The 21,755-nt window shown below is 53.1% G+C and overlaps 1 protein-coding gene across 2 annotated transcripts in view; it reads right to left on the reverse strand.

Annotated features, from left to right (window-relative positions):
- Positions 1-2,739: 2,739 nt before the first annotated feature.
- The window catches only part of LOC140406296 (SRSF protein kinase 3-like), a 45,120-nt gene continuing 26,104 nt past the window's right edge, over positions 2,740-21,755 (reverse strand). For both annotated transcript variants that reach the window (XM_072494409.1, XM_072494408.1), the window contains one exon: positions 2,740-3,100. In XM_072494409.1, the coding sequence (XP_072350510.1) occupies positions 2,916-3,100 (185 nt within the window). In that variant the 3' untranslated portion in view covers positions 2,740-2,915. The remainder of the gene's footprint in view (positions 3,101-21,755) is intronic.

Genomic DNA, 21,755 nt, shown 5'->3' on the forward strand with positions numbered 1-21,755 from the left:
GATAGGGAGGGGTGTAGGGGCTGGAGGAGGTTACAGAGATAGGGAGGGTGCCAGGGCTGGAGGAGGTTACAGAGATAGGGAGGGGTGTAGGAGCTGGAGGACGTTACAGAGATAGGGAGGGTGTAGGGACTGGAGGAGGTTACAGAGATAGGGAGGGGTGTAGGAGCTGGAGGATGTTACAGAGATAGGGAGGGTGTAGGGGCTGGAGGAGGTTACAGAGATAGGGAGGGGTGTCGGGGCTGGAGGAGGTTACAGAGATAGGGAGGGGTGTAGGGACTGGAGGAGGTTACAGGGATAGGGAGGGGTGTCGGGGCTGGAGGAGGTTACAGAGATAGGGAGGGGTGTCGGGGCTGGAGGAGGTTACAGAGATAGGGAGGGGTGTCGGGACTGGAGGAGGTTACAGGGATAGGGAGGGGTGTCGGGGCTGGAGGAGGTTACAGAGATAGGGAGGGTTGTAGGGGCTGGAGGAGGTTACAGAGATAGGGAGTGGTGTAGGGGCTGGAGGAGGTTACAGAGATAGGGAGGGTGCCAGGGCTGGAGGAGGTTACAGAGATAGGGAGGGGTGTAGGAGCTGGAGGACGTTACAGAGATAGGGAGGGTGTAGGGACTGGAGGAGGTTACAGAGATAGGGAGGGGTGTAGGAGCTGGAGGATGTTACAGAGATAGGGAGGGTGTAGGGGCTGGAGGAGGTTACAGAGATAGGGAGGGGTGTCGGGGCTGGAGGAGGTTACAGAGATAGGGAGGGGTGTAGGGACTGGAGGAGGTTACAGAGATAGGGAGTGGTGTAGGGGCTGGAGGAGGTTACAGAGATAGGGAGGGGTGTAGGGGACTGGAGGAGGTTACAGAGATAGGGAGGGTTGTAGGGGCTGGAGGAGGTTACAGAGATAGGGAGTGGTGTAGGTGCTGGAGGAGGTTACAGAGATAGGGAGGGGTGTAGCGGCTGGAGGAGGTTACAGAGATAGGGAGGGGTGTCGGGGCAGGAGGAGGTTACAGAGATAGGGAGGGCTGCAAGGGGTTGGAGGAGGTTACAGAGATAGGGAGGGTGTAGGGACTGGAGGAGGTTACAGAGATAGGGAGGGGTGTAGGAGCTGGAGGACGTTACAGAGATAGGGAGGGTGTAGGGGCTGGAGGAGGTTACAGAGATAGGGAGGGGTGTAGGGGCTGGAGGAGGTTACAGAGATAGGGAGGGTGCCAGGGCTGGAGGAGGTTACAGAGATAGGGAGGGGTGTAGGAGCTGGAGGACGTTACAGAGATAGGGAGGGTGTAGGGACTGGAGGAGGTTACAGAGATAGGGAGGGGTGTAGGAGCTGGAGGATGTTACAGAGATAGGGAGGGTGTAGGGGCTGGAGGAGGTTACAGAGATAGGGAGGGGTGTCGGGGCTGGAGGAGGTTACAGAGATAGGGAGGGGTGTAGGGACTGGAGGAGGTTACAGGGATAGGGAGGGGTGTCGGGGCTGGAGGAGGTTACAGAGATAGGGAGGGGTGTCGGGGCTGGAGGAGGTTACAGAGATAGGGAGGGGTGTCGGGACTGGAGGAGGTTACAGGGATAGGGAGGGGTGTCGGGGCTGGAGGAGGTTACAGAGATAGGGAGGGTTGTAGGGGCTGGAGGAGGTTACAGAGATAGGGAGTGGTGTAGGGGCTGGAGGAGGTTACAGAGATAGGGAGGGTGCCAGGGCTGGAGGAGGTTACAGAGATAGGGAGGGGTGTAGGAGCTGGAGGACGTTACAGAGATAGGGAGGGTTGTAGGGGCTGGAGGAGGTTACAGAGATAGGGAGGGGTGTAGGGACTGGAGGAGGTTACAGAGATAGGGAGGGGTGTAGGAGCTGGAGGATGTTACAGAGATAGGGAGGGTGTAGGGGCTGGAGGAGGTTACAGAGATAGGGAGGGGTGTCGGGGCTGGAGGAGGTTACAGAGATAGGGAGGGGTGTAGGGGCTGGAGGAGGTTACAGAGATAGGGAGGGGTGTCGGGGCTGGAGGAGGTTACAGAGATAGGGAGGGGTGTCGGGACTGGAGGAGGTTACAGGGATAGGGAGGGGTGTCGGGACTGGAGGAGGTTACAGGGATAGGGAGGGGTGTCGGGGCTGGAGGAGGTTACAGAGATAGGGAGGGGTGTCGGGGCTGGAGGAGGTTACAGAGATAGGGAGGGGTGTCGGGGCTGGAGGAGGTTGAGGATTCCTCCACTCCAGCTCGACCGGGAATCAGTGAAAGGAGGAGGTGCTGTCTGGGGCCCTGGGGTAACCCCCCCCCCCCCCCCCCCCCCCCCGGCACACTCCCTCTGCAAACCCCCACTCCATACATACCCCTACCGCACACCACCCCTCACCTCGTCGTCCCCCTTGCCCTCCCCCCCGGCACCCCTCCCCCTTCCCCCCCTGCACTCCCCTCCCCCGTCACCCCCTGCACTCCTCCCCTTTCTCCCCCCCCTCGTCCCCCCCCTAATCGTCCCACTCCTCTCCCTTTCCCCTCACCTCATCCCCCCCTAATCGCCCCCCCCTCCCCCTCCCCTCGTCGTCGTCCCCCCCCCCCACCCCGCCCGCGTGAGATTCAACCCGTGACCACCTGTTAAAACGTTTACATCGACCATCTCCAGGGAGACCCCCCGGATCGATACGCCAACCATCCTTCGAACCTCCTCGCTGCTGGCTCTGAACCCAACCCCTGCCCTGAGGTACTGAGGCCAAAATATGTCCCCCCCCCCACCCAAACCGGCACCCCCACCTCCCCCCGCGGTCCCCCACTCTGGCACCCCACCCCAGGGCAGTCAGTGAACCAGCAGGGGAGGGGGCACGAGAAGGAGGAGGTGACTGATGGCGGGGGCTGTCTCGGTCCGATGCGCTGTGTGTGCAGGGGGGGGGTGGCGATGTTGCGGCAGTCCGTGCGCTCTCTCTCCCTTGCTCGCCTGATCACGGTGGGGGTTAGGAGCACAGCCAGGGGTGATTCAGACAGTCCGATGCACAAGCCCGCCTCTCGGGGACGAACTCCAACATGGGCAACAGGAACTGGGTGAACTGTGCGGCCAGCTCAAAAGACCATTCGTACTTCTCCACGAGAACCTCGTACAGCGTCCAGAGCTTCAACTTCTTGATGTGTCTCAGGTCCCCTATCCACAGACAACAGGAGAGAAACCTGGTAAACATATCTCATCGATTCAGTGCCCATCAATAACCGAATCAGAACCGGGTTAGACACTGTCCCCATCAAACACTCCCAGGACAGGTACAGCACGGGGTTAGATACAGAGGAAAGCTCCCACTACACTGTCCCCATCAAACACTCCCAGGACAGGGACAGCACGGGTTTAGATACAGAGTAAAGTTCCCTCTACACTGTCCCCATCAAACACTCCCAGGACAGGTACAGCACGGAGTTAGATACAGAGTAAAGCTCCCTCTACACTGTCCCCATCAAACACTCCCAGGACAGGTACAGCACGGGCTTAGATACAGAGTAAAGCCCCCTCTACACTGTCCCCATCAAACACTCCCAGGACAGGGACAGCACGGAGTTAGATACAGAGTAAAGCTCCCTCTACACTGTCCCCATCAAACACTCCCAGGACAGGTACAGCACGGGGTTAGAGACAGAGTAAAGCTCCCTCTACACTGTCCCCATCAAACACTCCCAGGACAGGTACAGCACGGGGTTAGATACAGAGAAAAGCTCCCTCTACACTGTCCCCATCGTACACTCCCAGGACAAGTGCAGCACGGAGTTAGATACAGAGTAAAGTTCCCTCTACACTGTCCCCATCAAACACTCCCAGGACAGATACAGCACGGGGTTAGATACAGAGTAAAGCCCCCTCTACACTGTTGCCACCAAACAATCCCAGGACAGGTACAGCACGGAGTTAGATACAGACTAAAGCTCCCTCTACACTGTCCCCATCAAACACTCCCAGGACAGGTACAGCACGGGGTTAGATACAGAATAAAGCTCCCTCTACACTGTCCCCATCAAGCACTCCCAGGACAGGTACAGCAGGGCGTTAGATACAGAGTAAAGCTCCCTCTACACTGTCCCCATCAAACACTCCCAGGACAGGTACAGCACGGGGTTAGATACAGAGTAAAGCTCCCTCTACACTGTCCCCATCAAACACTCCCAGGACAGGTACAGCACGGGGTTAGATACAGAGTAAAGCCCCCTCTACACTGTTGCCACCAAACAATACCAGGACAGGTACAGCACGGAGTTAGATACAGACTAAAGCTCCCTCTACACTGTCCCCATCAAACACCCCCAGGACAGGTGAAGCACGGGGTTAGATACAGAGTAAAGCTCCCTCAACACTGTCCCCATCAAACACTCCCAGGACTGGTACAGCACGGGGTTAGATAGAGAGTAAAGCTCCCTCTACACTGTCCCCATCAAACGCTCCCAGGACAGGTACAGCACGGGGTTAGATACAGAGTAAAGCTCCTTCTACACTGTCCAGAGCAAACACTCCCAGCACAGGTGCAGCACGGGGTTGGATACAGAGTAAAGCTCCCTCGACACTGTCCCCATCAAACACTCCCAGGACAGGTACAGCACGGGGTTAGATACAGAGTAAAGCTCCCTCGACACTGTCCCCATCAAACACTCCCAGGACAGGAACAGCACGGGGTTCGATACAGAGTGATGCTCCCTCTACACTGACCCCATCAAACACTCCCAGGACAGATACAGCACGGGGTTAGATACAGAGTAATGCTCCCTCTACACTGACCCCATCAAACACTCCCAGGACAGAGACAGCACGGGGTTAGATACGGAGTAAAGCTCCCTCTACACTGTCCCCGTCAAACACTCCCAGGACAACTACAGCACGGGGTTAGATACAGAGTAAAGCTCGCTCCACCTTGTCCCCATCAAACAGTCCTCGGACAGCTACAACACAGGGTTAGATACAGAGTAAAGCTCCCTCTAACTGTCCCCATCGAACACTCCCAGGACAGGTACAGCACGGGGTTAGATACAGAGTAAAGCTCCGTCTACACTGTCCCCATCAAACACTCCCAGGACTGGTACAGCACAGGGTTAGGAACAGAGTAAAGTTCCCTCTACAGTGTCCCCTTCAAACACTCCCAGGACATGTACAGAACGGAGTTAGATACAGACTAAAGCTCCCTCTACACTGTCCCCATCAAACACTCCCAGGACAGGTACAGCACGGGGTTAGATACAGAGTAAAGCTCCCTCCACACTGTCCCCATCAAACACTCCCAGGACAGGTACAGCACGGCGTTAGATGCAGAGTAAAGCTCCCTCTACACTGTCCCCATCGTACACTCCCAGGACAAGTGCAGCACGGAGTTAGATACAGAGTAAAGTTCCCTCTACACTGTCCCCATCAAACACTCCCAGGACAGATACAGCACGGGGTTAGATACAGAGTAAAGCCCCCTCTACACTGTTGCCACCAAACAATCCCAGGACAGGTACAGCACGGAGTTAGATACAGACGAAAGCTCCTTCTACACTGTCCCCATCAAGCACTCCCAGGACAGGTACAGCATGGGGTTAGATCCAGAGTAAAGCTCCCTCTACACTGTCCCCATCAAACACTCCCAGGACAGGTACAGCACGGGGTTAGATACAGAGTAAAGCTCCGTCTACACTGTCCCCATCAAACACTCCCAGGACAGGTACAGCACAGTGTTAGATACAGAGGAAAGCCCCCTCTACACTGTTGCCACCAAACAATACCAGGACAGGTACAGCACGGAGTTAGATACAGAGTAAAGCTCCCTCTATACTGTCCCCATCAAACACTCCCAGGACAGGTCCAGCACGGGGTTAGATACAGAGTAAAGCTCCCTCGATACTGTCCCCATCAAACACTCCCAGGACAGGTACAGCACGGGTTTAGATACAGAGTAAAGCTCCCTCTGCACTGTCCCCATTAAACACTCCCAGGACAGGTACAGCACGGAGTTAGAAACAGAGTAAAGCTCCTTCTACACTGTCCACAGCAAACACTTCCAGGACAGGTACAGCATGGAGTTAGATAGAGACTAAAGCTCCCTCTACACTGTCCCCATCAAACACTCCCAGGACAGGTACAACACGGGGTTAGATACCGAGTAAAGTTCCCTCAACACTGTTCCCATCAAACACTCCCTGGACAGGTACAGCACGGCGTTAGATACAGAGTAAAGCTCCCTCTCCACTGTCCCCATCAAACACTCCCAGGACAGGTACAGCACAGTGTGGGATACAGAGTAACGCTCCCTCTACACTGTCCCCATCAAACACTCGAAGGACAGGTACAGCACGGCATTAGATACGGAGTAAAGCTCCCTCTACACTGTCCCAATCGAACACTCCCAGGACAAGTGCAGCACGGAGTTAGATACAGAGTAAAGTTCCCTCTACACTGTCCCCATGAAACACTCCCAGGACAGGTATAGCACCGGGTTAGATACAGAGTAAAGCTCCCTCTACACTGTCCCCATCAAACAATCCCAGGACAGGTACAGGACAGGGTTAGATACAGAGTAAAGCTCCCTCTACACTGTCCCCATCAAACACTCCCAGGACAGGTACAGCATGGGGTTAGATACAGAGTAAAGCCCCCTCTACACTGTTGCCACCAAACAATGCCAGGACAGGTACAACACGGGGTTAGACACAGAGTAAAGCTCCGTCTACACTGTCCCCATCGAACACTCCCAGGACAAGTGCAGCACGGGGTTAGATACAGAGTAAAGCTCCCTCTACACTGTCTCCATCAAACACTCCCAGGACAGGTACAGCACGGGGTTAGATACAGAGTAAAGCTCCCTCTACACTGTCCCCATCAAACACTCCCAGGACAGGTACAGCACGGGGTTAGATACAGAGTAAAGCTCCCTCTACACTGTCCCCATCAAACACTCCCAGGACAGGTACAGCACGGGGTTAGATACAGAGTAAAGCTCCCTCTACACTGTCCCCATCAAACACTCCCAGGACAGGTACAGCACGGGGTTAGATACAGAGTAAAGTTCCCTCGACACTGTCCCCATCAAACACTCCCAGGACAGGTACAGCACGGGGTTAGATACAGAGTAAAGCTCCCTCTACACTGTCCCCATCAAACACTCCCAGGACAGGTACAGCACGGGGTTAGATGCAGAGTAAAGCTCCCTCTACACTGTCCCCATCGAACACTCCCAGGACAAGTGCAGCACGGGGTTAGATACAGAGTAAAGCCCCCTCTACACTGTCCCCATCAAACACTCCCAGGACAGGTACAGCACGGGGTTAGATACAGAGTAAAGCTCCCTCTACACTGTCCCCATCAAACACTCCCAGGACAGGTACAGCACGGGGTTAGATACAGAGTAAAGCTCCCTCTACACTGTCCCCATCAAACACTCCCAGGACAGGTACAGCACGGGGTTAGATATAGAGTAAAGCTCCCTCTGCACTGTCCCCATCAAACACTCCCAGGACAAGTGCAGCACGGGGTTAGATACAGAGTAAAGCCCCCTCTACACTGTCCCCATCAAACACTCCCAGGACAGGTACAGCACGGGGTTAGATACAGAGTAAAGCTCCCTCGACACTGTCCCCATCAAACACTCCCAGGACAGGTACAGCACGGGGTTAGATACAGAGTAAAGCTCCCTCTACACTGTCCCCATCAAACACTCCCAGGACAGGTACAGCACGGGGTTAGATGCAGAGTAAAGCTCTCTCTACACTGTCCCCATCGAACACTCCCAGGACAAGTGCAGCACGGGTTAGATACAGAGTAAAGCCCCCGCTACACTGTCCCCATCAAACACTCCCAGGACAGGTACAGCACGGGGTTAGATACAGAGTAAAGCTCCCTCTACACTGTCCCCATCAAACACCCCCAGGACAGGTACAGCACGGAGTTAGATCCAGAGTAAAGCTCCCTCTACACTGTCCCCATCAAACACTCCCAGGACAGGTACAGCATGGGGTTAGATACAGAGTAAAGCCCCCTCTACACTGTTGCCACCAAACAATGCCAGGACAGGTACAGGACAGGGTTAGATACAGAGTAAAGCCCCCTCTACACTGTCCCCATGAAACACTCTCAGGACAGGTATAGCACGGGGTTACATACAGAGTAAAGCTCCCGCTACACTGTCCCCATCAAACAATCCCAGGACAGGTACAACACGGGGTTAGATAGAGAGTAAAGCTCCCTCTACGCTGTCCCCATCAAACGCTCCCAGGACAGGTACAGCACGGGGTTAGAAACAGAGTAAAGCTCTTTCTACACTGTCCAGAGCAAACACTCCCAGGACAGGTGCAGCACAGGGTTGGATACAGAGTAAAGCTCCCTCAACACTGTCCCCATCAAACAATCCCAGGACAGGAACAGCACGGGGTTCGATACAGAGTAATGCTCCCTCTACACTGACCCCATCAAACACTCCCAGGACAGATCCAGCACGGGGTTAGATACGGAGTAAAGCTCCCTCTACACTGTCCCCATTGAACAATCCCAGGACAAGTGCAGCACGGGGTTACATACAGAGTAAAGTTCCCGCTACACTGTCCCCATCAAACACTCCCAGGACAGGTACAGGACAGGGTTGGATACAGAGTAAAGCTCCCTCTCCACTATCCCCATCAAACACTCCCAGGACAGGTACAGCACAGGGTTAGGAACAGAGTAAAGTTCCCTCTACAGTGTCCCCTTCAAACACTCCCAGGACATGTACAGAACGGAGTTAGATACAGACTAAAGCTCTCTCTACACTGTCCATATCAAGCACTCCCAGGACAGGTGCAGCACGGGGTTAGATAGAGAGTAAAGCTCCCTCTACACTGTCCCCATCAAACGCTTCCAGGACAGGTAAAGCACGGGGTTAGAAACAGAGTAAAGCTCCTTCAACACTGTCCAGAGCAAACACTCCCAGGACAGGTGCAGCACAGGGTTGGATACAGAGTAATGGTCCCTCTACACTGACCCCATCAAACACTCCCAGGACAGATACAGCACGGGGTGAGATACAGAGTAATGCTGCCTCTAAACTGACCCCATCAAACACTCCCAGGACAGATACAACACGGGGTTAGATACAGAGTAAAGCTCCCTCTACACTGTCCCGATCGAACACTCCCAGGACAGGTACAGCACAGGGTTAGATACAGAGTAAAGCCCCCTCTACACTGTCCCCATCAAACACTCCCAGGACAGGTACAGCACGGGGTGCGATACAGAGTAAAGCTCCCTCTACAATGTCCCCATATACCACTCCCAGGACAGGTACAGCACGGGGTGTGATACAGAGTAAAGCTCCCTCTGCACTGTCCCCATCAAACACTCCCAGGACAGGTACAGCACGGGGTTCGATACAGAGTAAAGCTCCCTCTACACTGTCCCCATCAAACACTCCCAGGACAGGTGCAGCCCGGGGTTAGATACAGAGTACAGCTCCCTCTACACTGTCCCCATCAAACACTCCCGGGACAGGTACAGCACGGGGTTAGATACAGAGTACAGCTCCCTCTACACTGTCCCCATCAAACACTCCCAGGACAGGTACAGCACGGGGTTAGATACAGAGTACAGCTCCCTCTACACTGTCCCCCATCAAACACTCCCAGGACAGGTACAGCATGGGGTTAGATACAGAGTAAAGCTCCCTCTACACCGTCCCCATCAAACACTCCCAGGACAGGTACAACACGGGGTTAGATACAGAGTACAGCTCCCTTTACACTGTCCCCATCAAACACTCCCAGGACAGGTACAGCACGGGTTTAGATACAGAGTAAAGCTCCCTCTACACTGTCCCCATCAAACACTCCCAGGACAGGTACAGCATGGGGTTAGATACAGAGAAAAGCTCCCTCTACACTGTCCCCATCAAACACTCCCAGGACAGGTACAGCACAGTGTTAGATGCAGAGTAAAGCTCCCTCTACACTGTTGCCACCAAACAATCCCAGGACAGGTACAACACGGGGTTAGATACAGAGTAAAGCTCCCTCTACAATGTCCCCATCAACCACTCCCAGGACAGGTACAGCACGGGGTGTGATACAGAGTAAAGCTCCCTCTGCACTGTCCCATCAAACACTCCCAGGACAGGTACAGCACAGGGTTGGATACAGAGTAAAGTTCCCGCTACACTGTCCCCATCAAACACTCCCAGCACACTGTTAGATGCAGAGTAAAGCTCCCTCTACACTGTTGCCACCAAACAATCCCAGGACAGGTACAACACGGGGTTAGATACAGTGTAAAGCTCCCTCTACAATGTCCCCATCAACCACTCCCAGGACAGGTACAGCACGGGGTTAGATACAGAGTAAAGCTCCCTCTACAATGTCCCCATCAACCACTCCCAGGACAGGTACAGCACGGGGTGTGATACAGAGTAAAGCTCCCTCTACACTGTCCCCATCGAACACTCCCAGGACAAGTGCAGCACGGGTTAGATACAGAGTAAAGCCCCCGCTACACTGTCCCCATCAAACACTCCCAGGACAGGTACAGCACGGGGTTAGATACAGAGTAAAGCTCCCTCTACACTGTCCCCATCAAACACCCCCAGGACAGGTACAGCACGGAGTTAGATCCAGAGTAAAGCTCCCTCTACACTGTCCCCATCAAACACTCCCAGGACAGGTACAGCATGGGGTTAGATACAGAGTAAAGCCCCCTCTACACTGTTGCCACCAAACAATGCCAGGACAGGTACAGGACAGGGTTAGATACAGAGTAAAGCCCCCTCTACACTGTCCCCATGAAACACTCTCAGGACAGGTATAGCACGGGGTTACATACAGAGTAAAGCTCCCGCTACACTGTCCCCATCAAACAATCCCAGGACAGGTACAACACGGGGTTAGATAGAGAGTAAAGCTCCCTCTACGCTGTCCCCATCAAACGCTCCCAGGACAGGTACAGCACGGGGTTAGAAACAGAGTAAAGCTCTTTCTACACTGTCCAGAGCAAACACTCCCAGGACAGGTGCAGCACAGGGTTGGATACAGAGTAAAGCTCCCTCTACACTGTCCCCATCAAACAATCCCAGGACAGGAACAGCACGGGGTTCGATACAGAGTAATGCTCCCTCTACACTGACCCCATCAAACACTCCCAGGACAGATCCAGCACGGGGTTAGATACGGAGTAAAGCTCCCTCTACACTGTCCCCGTCAAACACTCCCAGGACAGGTACAGCACGGGGTTAGATACAGAGTAAAGCTCACTCCACCTTGTCCCCATCAAACAGTCCTCGGACAGCTACAACACAGGGTTAGATACAGAGTAAAGCTCCCTCTACACTGTCCCCATTGAACACTCCCAGGACAAGTGCAGCACGGGGTTACATACAGAGTAAAGTTCCCGCTACACTGTCCCCATCGAACACTCCCAGGACAGGTACAGGACAGGGTTAGATACAGAGTAAAGCTCCCTCTCCACTGTCCCCATCAAACACTCCCAGGACAGGTACAGCACAGGGTTAGGAACAGAGTAAAGTTCCCTCTACAGTGTCCCCTTCAAACACTCCCAGGACATGTACAGAACGGAGTTAGATACAGAGTAAAGCTCCCTCTACACTGTCCCCATCAAACGCTCCCAGGACAGGTACAGCACGGGGTTAGAAACAGAGTAAAGCTCCTTCAACACTGTCCTCTTCAAACACTCCCAGGACAGGTACAGCACGGGGTTAGATACAGAGTAAAGCTCCCTCTACACTGACCCCATCAAACACTCCCAGGACAGATACAGCACGGGGTGAGATACAGAGTAATGCTCCCTCTAAACTGACCACATCGAACACTCCCAGGACAGGTACAGCACAGGGTTAGATACAGAGTAAAGCTCCCTCTACACTGTCCCCATCAAACACTCCCAGGACAGGTACAGCACGGCGTTAGATACAGCGTAAAGCTCCCTCTACACTGTTGCCACCAAACAATACCAGGACAGGTACAGCACGGGGTTAGAAACAGAGTAAAGCTCCTTCTACACTGTCCACAGCAAACACTCCCAGGACAGGTCCAGCATGGAGTTAGATAGAGACTAAAGCTCCCTCTACACTGTCCCCATCAAACACTCCCAGGACAGGTACAGCACGGGGTTAGATACAGAGTAAAGTTCCCTCTATACTGTCCCCATCAAACACTCCCTGGACAGGTACAGCACGGCGTTAGATACAGAGTAAAGCTCCCTCTTTACTGTCCCCATCAAACACTCCCAGGACAGGTACAGCACAGGGTGGGATACAGAGTAAAGCTCCTTCTACACGGTCCAAAGCAAACACTCCCAGGACAGGTGCAGCACGGGGTTGGATACAGAGTAAAGCTCCCTCTACACTGTCCCCATCAAACACTCCCAGGACATGAACAGCACGGGGTTCGATACAGAGTAATGGTCCCTCTACACTGACCCCATCAAACACTCCCAGGACAGAGACAGCACGGGGTGAGATACAGAGTAAAGCTCCCTCTACACTGTCCCCATCAAACACTCCCAGGACATGAACAGCACGGGGTTCGATACAGAGTAATGATCCCTCTACACTGACCCCATCAAACACTCCCAGGACAGATACAGCACGGGGTTAGATACGGAGTAAAGCTCCCTCTACACTGTCCCCGTCAAACACTCCCAGGACAGGTACAGCACGGGGTAGACACAGAGTAAAGCTCACTCCACCTTGTCCCCATCAAACAGTCCTCGGACAGCTACAACACAGGGTTAGATACAGAGTAAAGCTCCCTCTGCACTGTCCCCATCAAACACTCCCAGGACAAGTGCAGCACGGGGTTACATACAGAGTAAAGTTCCCGCTACACTGTCCCCATCAAACACTCCCAGGACAGGTACAGGACAGGGTTAGATACAGAGTAAAGCTCCTTCTCCACTGTCCCCATCAAACACTCCCAGGACAGGTACAGCACGGGGTTAGATACAGTGTAAAGCTCCCTCTACACTGTCCCCATCAAACACTCCCAGGACAGATACAGCACGGGGTTAGATACAGTGTAAAGCTCCCTCTACACTGTCCCCATCAAACACTCCCAGGACAGGTACAGCACGGGGTTAGATACAGTGTAAAGCTCCCTCTACACTGTCCCCATCAAACACTCCCAGGACAGGTACAGCACGGGGTTAGATACAGTGTAAAGCTCCCTCTACACTGTCCCCATCAAACACTCCCAGGACAGGTACAGCACGGGGTTAGATACAGAGTAAAGCTCCCTCTACACTGTCCCCATCAAACACTCCCAGGACAGGTACAGCACGGTGTTAGATACAGAGTAAAGCTCCCTCTACACTGTCCCCATCAAACACTCCCAGGACAGGTACAGCACGGCATTAGATACGGAGTAAAGCTCCCTCTACACTGTCCCCATCGAACACTCCCAGGACAAGTGCAGCACGGAGTTAGATACAGAGTAAAGTTCCCTCTACACTGTCCCCATCAAACACTCCCAGGACAGGTACAGCACGGGGTTAGATACAGAGTAAAGCTCCCTCTACACTGTTGCCACCAAACAATGCCAGGACAGGTACAACACGGGGTTAGATACAGAGTAAAGCTCCCTCTACACTGTCCCCATCGAACACTCCCAGGACAAGTGCAGCACGGGGTTAGATACAGAGTACAGCCCCCTCTACACTGTCCCCATGAAACACTCCCAGGACAGGTATAGCACGGGGTTAGATACAGAGTAAAGCTCCCTCTACACTGTCCCTATCAAAAAATCCCAGGAAGGTACAACACGGGTGTTAGATACAGAGTAAAGCTCCCTCTACAATGTCCCCATCAAACACTCCCGGGACAGGTACAGCACGGGGTTAGATACAGAGTAAAGCTCCATCTACACTGTCCCCATTAAGCACTCCCAGGACAGGTACAGGACGGGGTTAGAAACAGAGTAAAGCTCCCTCTACACTGTCCCCATCAAACACTCCCAGGACAGGTACAGCACGGGGTTAGATAGAGAGTAAAGTTCCCTCTACACTGTCCCCATCAAACACTCGAAGGACAGGTACAGCATGGGGTTAGATACAGAGTAAAGCTCTCTCAACACTGTCCCCATCAAACACTCCCAGGACAGGTACAGCACGGGGTTAGATGCAGAGTAAAGCTCCCTCTGCATTGTCCCCATCAAACACTCCCAGGACAGGTACAGCACGGGGTTAGAAAGAGAGTAAAGCTCCTTCTACTCTGTCCACAGCAAACACTCCCAGGACAGGTACAGCACGGGGTTAGATACAGAGTAAAGCTCCCTCTACACTGTCCCCATCAAACACTCCCAGGACAGGTACAGCATGGAGTTAGGCACAGAGTAAAGCTCCCTCTACACTGTCCCCATCATACACTCCCTGGACAGGTACAGCACAGGGTTAGTAACAGAGTAAAGTTCCCTCTGCACTGTCCCCATCAAACACTCGAAGGATAGGTACAGCACTGTGTGAGATACAGAGTAATGCTCCCTCTACACTGACCCATCAAACACTCCCAGGACAGGTACAGCACGGGGTTGGATACAGAGTAAAGCCCCCTCTACACTGTTGCCACCAAACACTCCCAGGACAGGTACAGCACGGGGTTAGATACAGAGTAAAGCTCCCTCTGCACTGTACCCATCAAACACTCCCAGGACAGGTACAGCACGGGGTGTGATACAGAGTAATGCTCCCTCTACACTGACCCTATCAAACACTCCCAGGACACGTACAGCACGGGGTTAGATACAGAGTAAAGCTCCCTCTGCACTGTCCCATCAAACACTCCCAGGAGAGGTACAGCACAGGGTTGGATACAGAGTAAAGCTCCCTCTACACTGTCCCCATCGAACCCTCCCAGGATAAGTGCAGCACGGGGTTAGATACAGAGTAAAGTTCCCGCTACACTGTCCCCATCAAACACTCCCAGGACAGGTACAGCACGGGGTTCGATACAGAGTAAAGCTCCCTCTACACTGTCCCCATCAAACACTCCCAGGACAGGTACAGCCCGGGGTTAGATACAGAGTACAGCTCCCTCTACACTGTCCCCATCAAACACTCCCGGGACAGGTACAGCACGGGGTTAGATACAGAGTACAGCTCCCTCTACACTGTCCCCATCAAACACTCCCAGGACAGGTACAGCACGGGGTTAGATACAGAGTACAGCTCCCTCTACACTGTCCCCATCAAACACTCCCAGGACAGGTACAGCATGGGGTTAGATACAGAGTAAAGCTCCCTCTACACCGTCCCCATCAAACACTCCCAGGACAGGTACAACACGGGGTTAGATACAGAGTACAGCTCCCTTTACACTGTCCCCATCAAACACTCCCAGGACAGGTACAGCACGGGTTTAGATACAGAGTAAAGCTCCCTCTACACTGTCCCCATCAAACACTCCCAGGACAGGTACAGCATGGGGTTAGATACAGAGTAAAGCTCCCTCTACACTGTCCCCATCAAACACTCCCAGGACAGGTACAGCACAGGGTTAGATGCACAGTAAAGCTCCCTCTACACTGTCCCCATCAAACACTCCCAGGACAGGTACAGCATGGGGTTAGATACAGAGTAAAGCTCCCTCTACACTGTCCCCATCAAACACTCCCAGGACAGGTACAGCACGGGGTTAGATGCACAGTAAAGCTCCCTCTACACTGTTGCCACCAAACAATCCCAGGACAGGTACAACACGGGGTTAGATACAGAGTAAAGCTCCCTCTACAATGTCCCCATCAACCACTCCCAGGACAGGTACAGCACGGGGTGTGATACAGAGTAAAGCTCCCTCTACATTGACCTCATCAAACACTCCCAGGACAGATACAGCACGGGGTTAGATACAGAGTAAAGCTCCCTCTACACTGTCCCCATCAAACACTCCCAGGACAGGGTTCGATACAGAGTAAAGCTCCCTCTACACTGTCCACAGCAAACACTCCCAGGACAGGTACATCACGGAGTTAGATACAGAGTAAAGCTCCCTCTACACTGTCCCCATCAAACACTCCCAGGACAGGTACAGCACAGGGTTAGTAACAGAGTAAAGTTCCCTCTACATTGACCTCATCAAACACTCCCAGGACAGATACAGCACGGGGTTAGATACAGAGTAAAGCTCCCTCTACACTGTCCCCATCAAACACTCTCAGGACAGATACAGCACGGGGTTAGATACAGAGTATAGCTCCCTCTACACTGTCCCCATCAAACACCCCCAGGACAGGTACAGCAAGGGGTTAGATACAGAGTAAAGCGCCCTCTACACTGTCCCAGCAAACACTCCCAGGACAGGTACAGCACAGGGTTGGATACAGAGTCAAGCTTCCTCTACACTGTCCCCATCAAACACTCCCAGGACAGGTACAGCACGGGGTTAGATACAGAGTAAAGCTCCCTCCACACTGTCCCCATCAAACACTCCCAGGACAGGTACAGCACGGGGTTAGATACAGAGTAAAGCTCCCTCTGCACTGTCTCCATCAAACACTCCCAGGACAGGTACAGCACGGGGTTAGATACAGAGTAAAGCTCCGTCTACACTGTCCCCATCAAACACTCCCGGGACATGTACAGCACGGGGTTAGATACAGAGTAAAGCTCCCTCTACACTGTCCCCATCAAACACTCCCAGGACAGGTACAGCACGGCGTTAGATGCAGAGTAAAGCTCCCTCTACACTGTCCCCATCGTACACTCCCAGGACAAGTGCAGCACGGAGTTAGATACAGAGTAAAGTTCCCTCTACACAGTCCCCATCAAACACTCCCAGGACAGATACAGCACGGGGTTAGATACAGAGTAAAGCCCCCTCTACACTGTTGCCACCAAACAATCCCAGGACAGGTACAGCACGGAGTTAGATACAGACGAAAGCTCCTTCTACACTGTCCCCATCAAGCACTCCCAGGACAGGTACAGCATGGGGTTAGATCCAGAGTAAAGCTCCCTCTACACTGTCCCCATCAAACACTCCCAGGACAGGTACAGCACGGCGTTAGATACAGAGTAAAGCTCCGTCTACACTGTCCCCATCAAACACTCCCAGGACAGGTACAGCACAGTGTTAGATACAGAGGAAAGCCCCCTCTACACTGTTGCCACCAAACAATACCAGGACAGGTACAGCACGGAGTTAGATACAGAGTAAAGCTCCCTCTATACTGTCCCCATCAAACACTCCCAGGACAGGTCCAGCACGGGGTTAGATACAGAGTAAAGCTCCCTCGATACTGTCCCCATCAAACACTCCCAGGACAGGTACAGCACGGGTTTAGATACAGAGTAAAGCTCCCTCTGCACTGTCCCCATCAAACACTCCCAGGACAGGTACAGCACGGAGTTAGAAACAGAGTAAAGCTCCTTCTACACTGTCCACAGCAAACACTCCCAGGACAGGTACAGCACGGGGTTAGATACCGAGTAAAGTTCCCTCAACACTGTTCCCATCAAACACTCCCTGGACAGGTACAGCACGGCGTTAGATACAGAGTAAAGCTCCCTCTATACTGTCCCCATCAAACACTCCCAGGACAGGTACAGCACGGGGTTAGATACAGAGTAAAGCTCCCTCTACACTGTCCCCATCAAACACTCCCAGGACAGTTACAGCACTGGGTAAGATACAGAGTAAAGCTCCCTCTACACTGTCCCCATCAAACACTCCCAGGACAGGTACAGCACAGTGTGGGATACAGAGTAACGCTCCCTCTACACTGTCCCCATCAAACACTCGAAGGACAGGTACAGCACGGCATTAGATACGGAGTAAAGCTCCCTCTACACTGTCCCAATCGAACACTCCCAGGACAAGTGCAGCACGGAGTTAGATACAGAGTAAAGTTCCCTCTACACTGTCCCCATGAAACACTCCCAGGACAGGTATAGCACCGGGTTAGATACAGAGTAAAGCTCCCTCTACACTGTCCCCATCAAACAATCCCAGGACAGGTACAGGACAGGGTTAGATACAGAGTAAAGCTCCCTCTACACTGTCCCCATCAAACACTCCCAGGACAGGTACAGCACGGGGTTAGATACAGAGTAAAGCTCCCTCTACACTGTCCCCATCAAACACTCCCAGGACAGGTACAGCACGGGGTTAGATACAGAGTAAAGTTCCCTCTACACAGTCCCCATCAAACACTCCCAGGACAGGTACAGCACGGGGTTAGATCCAGAGTAAAGCTCCCTCCACCTTGTCCCCATCAAACACTCCCAGGACAGGTACAGCACGGGGTTAGATACAGAGTAAAGCCCCCTCTACACTGTTGCCACCAAACAATGCCAGGACAGGTACAACACGGGGTTAGACACAGAGTAAAGCTCCCTCTACACTGTCCCCATCGAACACTCCCAGGACAAGTGCAGCACGGGGTTAGATACAGAGTAAAGCCCCCTCTACACTGTCCCCATCAAACACTCCCAGGACAGGTACAGCACGGGGTTAGATACAGAGTAAAGCTCCCTCTACACTGTCCCCATCAAACACTCCCAGGACAGGTACAGCACGGGGTTAGATACAGAGTAAAGCTCCCTCTACACTGTCCCCATCAAACACTCCCAGGACAGGTACAGCACGGGGTTAGATACAGAGTAAAGTTCCCTCGACACTGTCCCCATCAAACACTCCCAGGACAGGTACAGCACGGGGTTAGATACAGAGTAAAGCTCCCTCTACACTGTCCCCATCAAACACTCCCAGGACAGGTACAGCACGGGGTTAGATGCAGAGTAAAGCTCCCTCTACACTGTCCCCATCGAACACTCCCAGGACAAGTGCAGCACGGGGTTAGATACAGAGTAAAGCCCCCTCTACACTGTCCCCATCAAACACTCCCAGGACAGGTACAGCACGGGGTTAGATACAGAGTAAAGCTCCCTCTACACTGTCCCCATCAAACACTCCCAGGACAGGTACAGCACGGGGTTAGATACAGAGTAAAGCTCCCTCTACACTGTCCCCATCAAACACTCCCAGGACAGGTACAGCACGGGGTTAGATATAGAGTAAAGCTCCCTCTGCACTGTCCCCATCAAACACTCCCAGGACAAGTGCAGCACGGGGTTAGATACAGAGTAAAGCCCCCTCTACACTGTCCCCATCAAACACTCCCAGGACAGGTACAGCACGGGGTTAGATACAGAGTAAAGCTCCCTCGACACTGTCCCCATCAAACACTCCCAGGACAGGTACAGCACGGGGTTAGATACAGAGTAAAGCTCCCTCTACACTGTCCCCATCAAACACTCCCAGGACAGGTACAGCACGGGGTTAGATGCAGAGTAAAGCTCTCTCTACACTGTCCCCATCGAACACTCCCAGGACAAGTGCAGCACGGGTTAGATACAGAGTAAAGCCCCCGCTACACTGTCCCCATCAAACACTCCCAGGACAGGTACAGCACGGGGTTAGATACAGAGTAAAGCTCCCTCTACACTGTCCCCATCAAACACCCCCAGGACAGGTACAGCACGGAGTTAGATCCAGAGTAAAGCTCCCTCTACACTGTCCCCATCAAACACTCCCAGGACAGGTACAGCATGGGGTTAGATACAGAGTAAAGCCCCCTCTACACTGTTGCCACCAAACAATGCCAGGACAGGTACAGGACAGGGTTAGATACAGAGTAAAGCCCCCTCTACACTGTCCCCATGAAACACTCTCAGGACAGGTATAGCACGGGGTTACATACAGAGTAAAGCTCCCGCTACACTGTCCCCATCAAACAATCCCAGGACAGGTACAACACGGGGTTAGATAGAGAGTAAAGCTCCCTCTACGCTGTCCCCATCAAACGCTCCCAGGACAGGTACAGCACGGGGTTAGAAACAGAGTAAAGCTCTTTCTACACTGTCCAGAGCAAACACTCCCAGGACAGGTGCAGCACAGGGTTGGATACAGAGTAAAGCTCCCTCTACACTGTCCCCATCAAACAATCCCAGGACAGGAACAGCACGGGGTTCGATACAGAGTAATGCTCCCTCTACACTGACCCCATCAAACACTCCCAGGACAGATCCAGCACGGGGTTAGATACGGAGTAAAGCTCCCTCTACACTGTCCCCATTGAACAATCCCAGGACAAGTGCAGCACGGGGTTACATACAGAGTAAAGTTCCCGCTACACTGTCCCCATCAAACACTCCCAGGACAGGTACAGGACAGGGTTGGATACAGAGTAAAGCTCCCTCTCCACTGTCCCCATCAAACACTCCCAGGACAGGTACAGCACAGGGTTAGGAACAGAGTAAAGTTCCCTCTACAGTGTCCCCTTCAAACACTCCCAGGACATGTACAGAACGGAGTTAAATACAGACTAAAGCTCTCTCTACACTGTCCATATCAAGCACTCCCAGGACAGGTGCAGCACGGGGTTAGATAGAGAGTAAAGCTCCCTCTACACTGTCCCCATCAAACGCTTCCAGGACAGGTAAAGCACGGGGTTAGAAACAGAGTCAAGCTCCTTCAACACTGTCCAGAGCAAACACTCCCAGGACAGGTGCAGCACAGGGTTGGATACAGAGTAATGGTCCCTCTACACTGACCCCATCAAACACTCCCAGGACAGATACAGCACGGGGTGAGATACAGAGTAATGCTGCCTCTAAACTGACCCCATCAAACACTCCCAGGACAGATACAGCACGGGGTTAGATACAGAGTAAAGCTCCCTCTACACTGTCCCGATCGAACACTCCCAGGACAGGTACAGCACAGGGTTAGATACAGAGTAAAGCCCCCTCTACACTGTCCCCATCAAACACTCCCAGGACAGGTACAGCACGGGGTGTGATACAGAGTAAAGCTCCCTCTACAATGTCCCCATATACCACTCCCAGGACAGGTACAGCACGGGGTGTGATACAGAGTAAAGCTCCCTCTGCACTGTCCCCATCAAACACTCCCAGGACAGGTACAGCACGGGGTTCGATACAGAGTAAAGCTCCCTCTACACTGTCCCCATCAAACACTCCCAGGACAGGTGCAGCCCGGGGTTAGATACAGAGTACAGCTCCCTCTACACTGTCCCCATCAAACACTCCCGGGACAGGTACAGCACGGGGTTAGATACAGAGTACAGCTCCCTCTACACTGTCCCCATCAAACACTCCCAGGACAGGTACAGCACGGGGTTAGATACAGAGTACAGCTCCCTCTACACTGTCCCCCATCAAACACTCCCAGGACAGGTACAGCATGGGGTTAGATACAGAGTAAAGCTCCCTCTACACCGTCCCCATCAAACACTCCCAGGACAGGTACAACACGGGGTTAGATACAGAGTACAGCTCCCTTTACACTGTCCCCATCAAACACTCCCAGGACAGGTACAGCACGGGTTTAGATACAGAGTAAAGCTCCCTCTACACTGTCCCCATCAAACACTCCCAGGACAGGTACAGCATGGGGTTAGATGCAGAGTAAAGCTCCCTCTACACTGTTGCCACCAAACAATCCCAGGACAGGTACAACACGGGGTTAGATACAGAGTAAAGCTCCCTCTACAATGTCCCCATCAACCACTCTCAGGACAGGTACAGCACGGGGTGTGATACAGAGTAAAGCTCCCTCTGCACTGTCCCATCAAACACTCCCAGGACAGGTACAGCACAGGGTTGGATACAGAGTAAAGTTCCCGCTACACTGTCCCCATCAAACACTCCCAGCACAGTGTTAGATGCAGAGTAAAGCTCCCTCTACACTGTTGCCACCAAACAATCCCAGGACAGGTACAACACGGGGTTAGATACAGTGTAAAGCTCCCTCTACAATGTCCCCATCAACCACTCCCAGGACAGGTACAGCACGGGGTTAGAT

Source organism: Scyliorhinus torazame, unplaced genomic scaffold (assembly GCF_047496885.1).
Source record: "Scyliorhinus torazame isolate Kashiwa2021f unplaced genomic scaffold, sScyTor2.1 scaffold_442, whole genome shotgun sequence".
In the NCBI taxonomy this organism is placed as follows: Eukaryota; Metazoa; Chordata; class Chondrichthyes; order Carcharhiniformes; family Scyliorhinidae; genus Scyliorhinus; species Scyliorhinus torazame.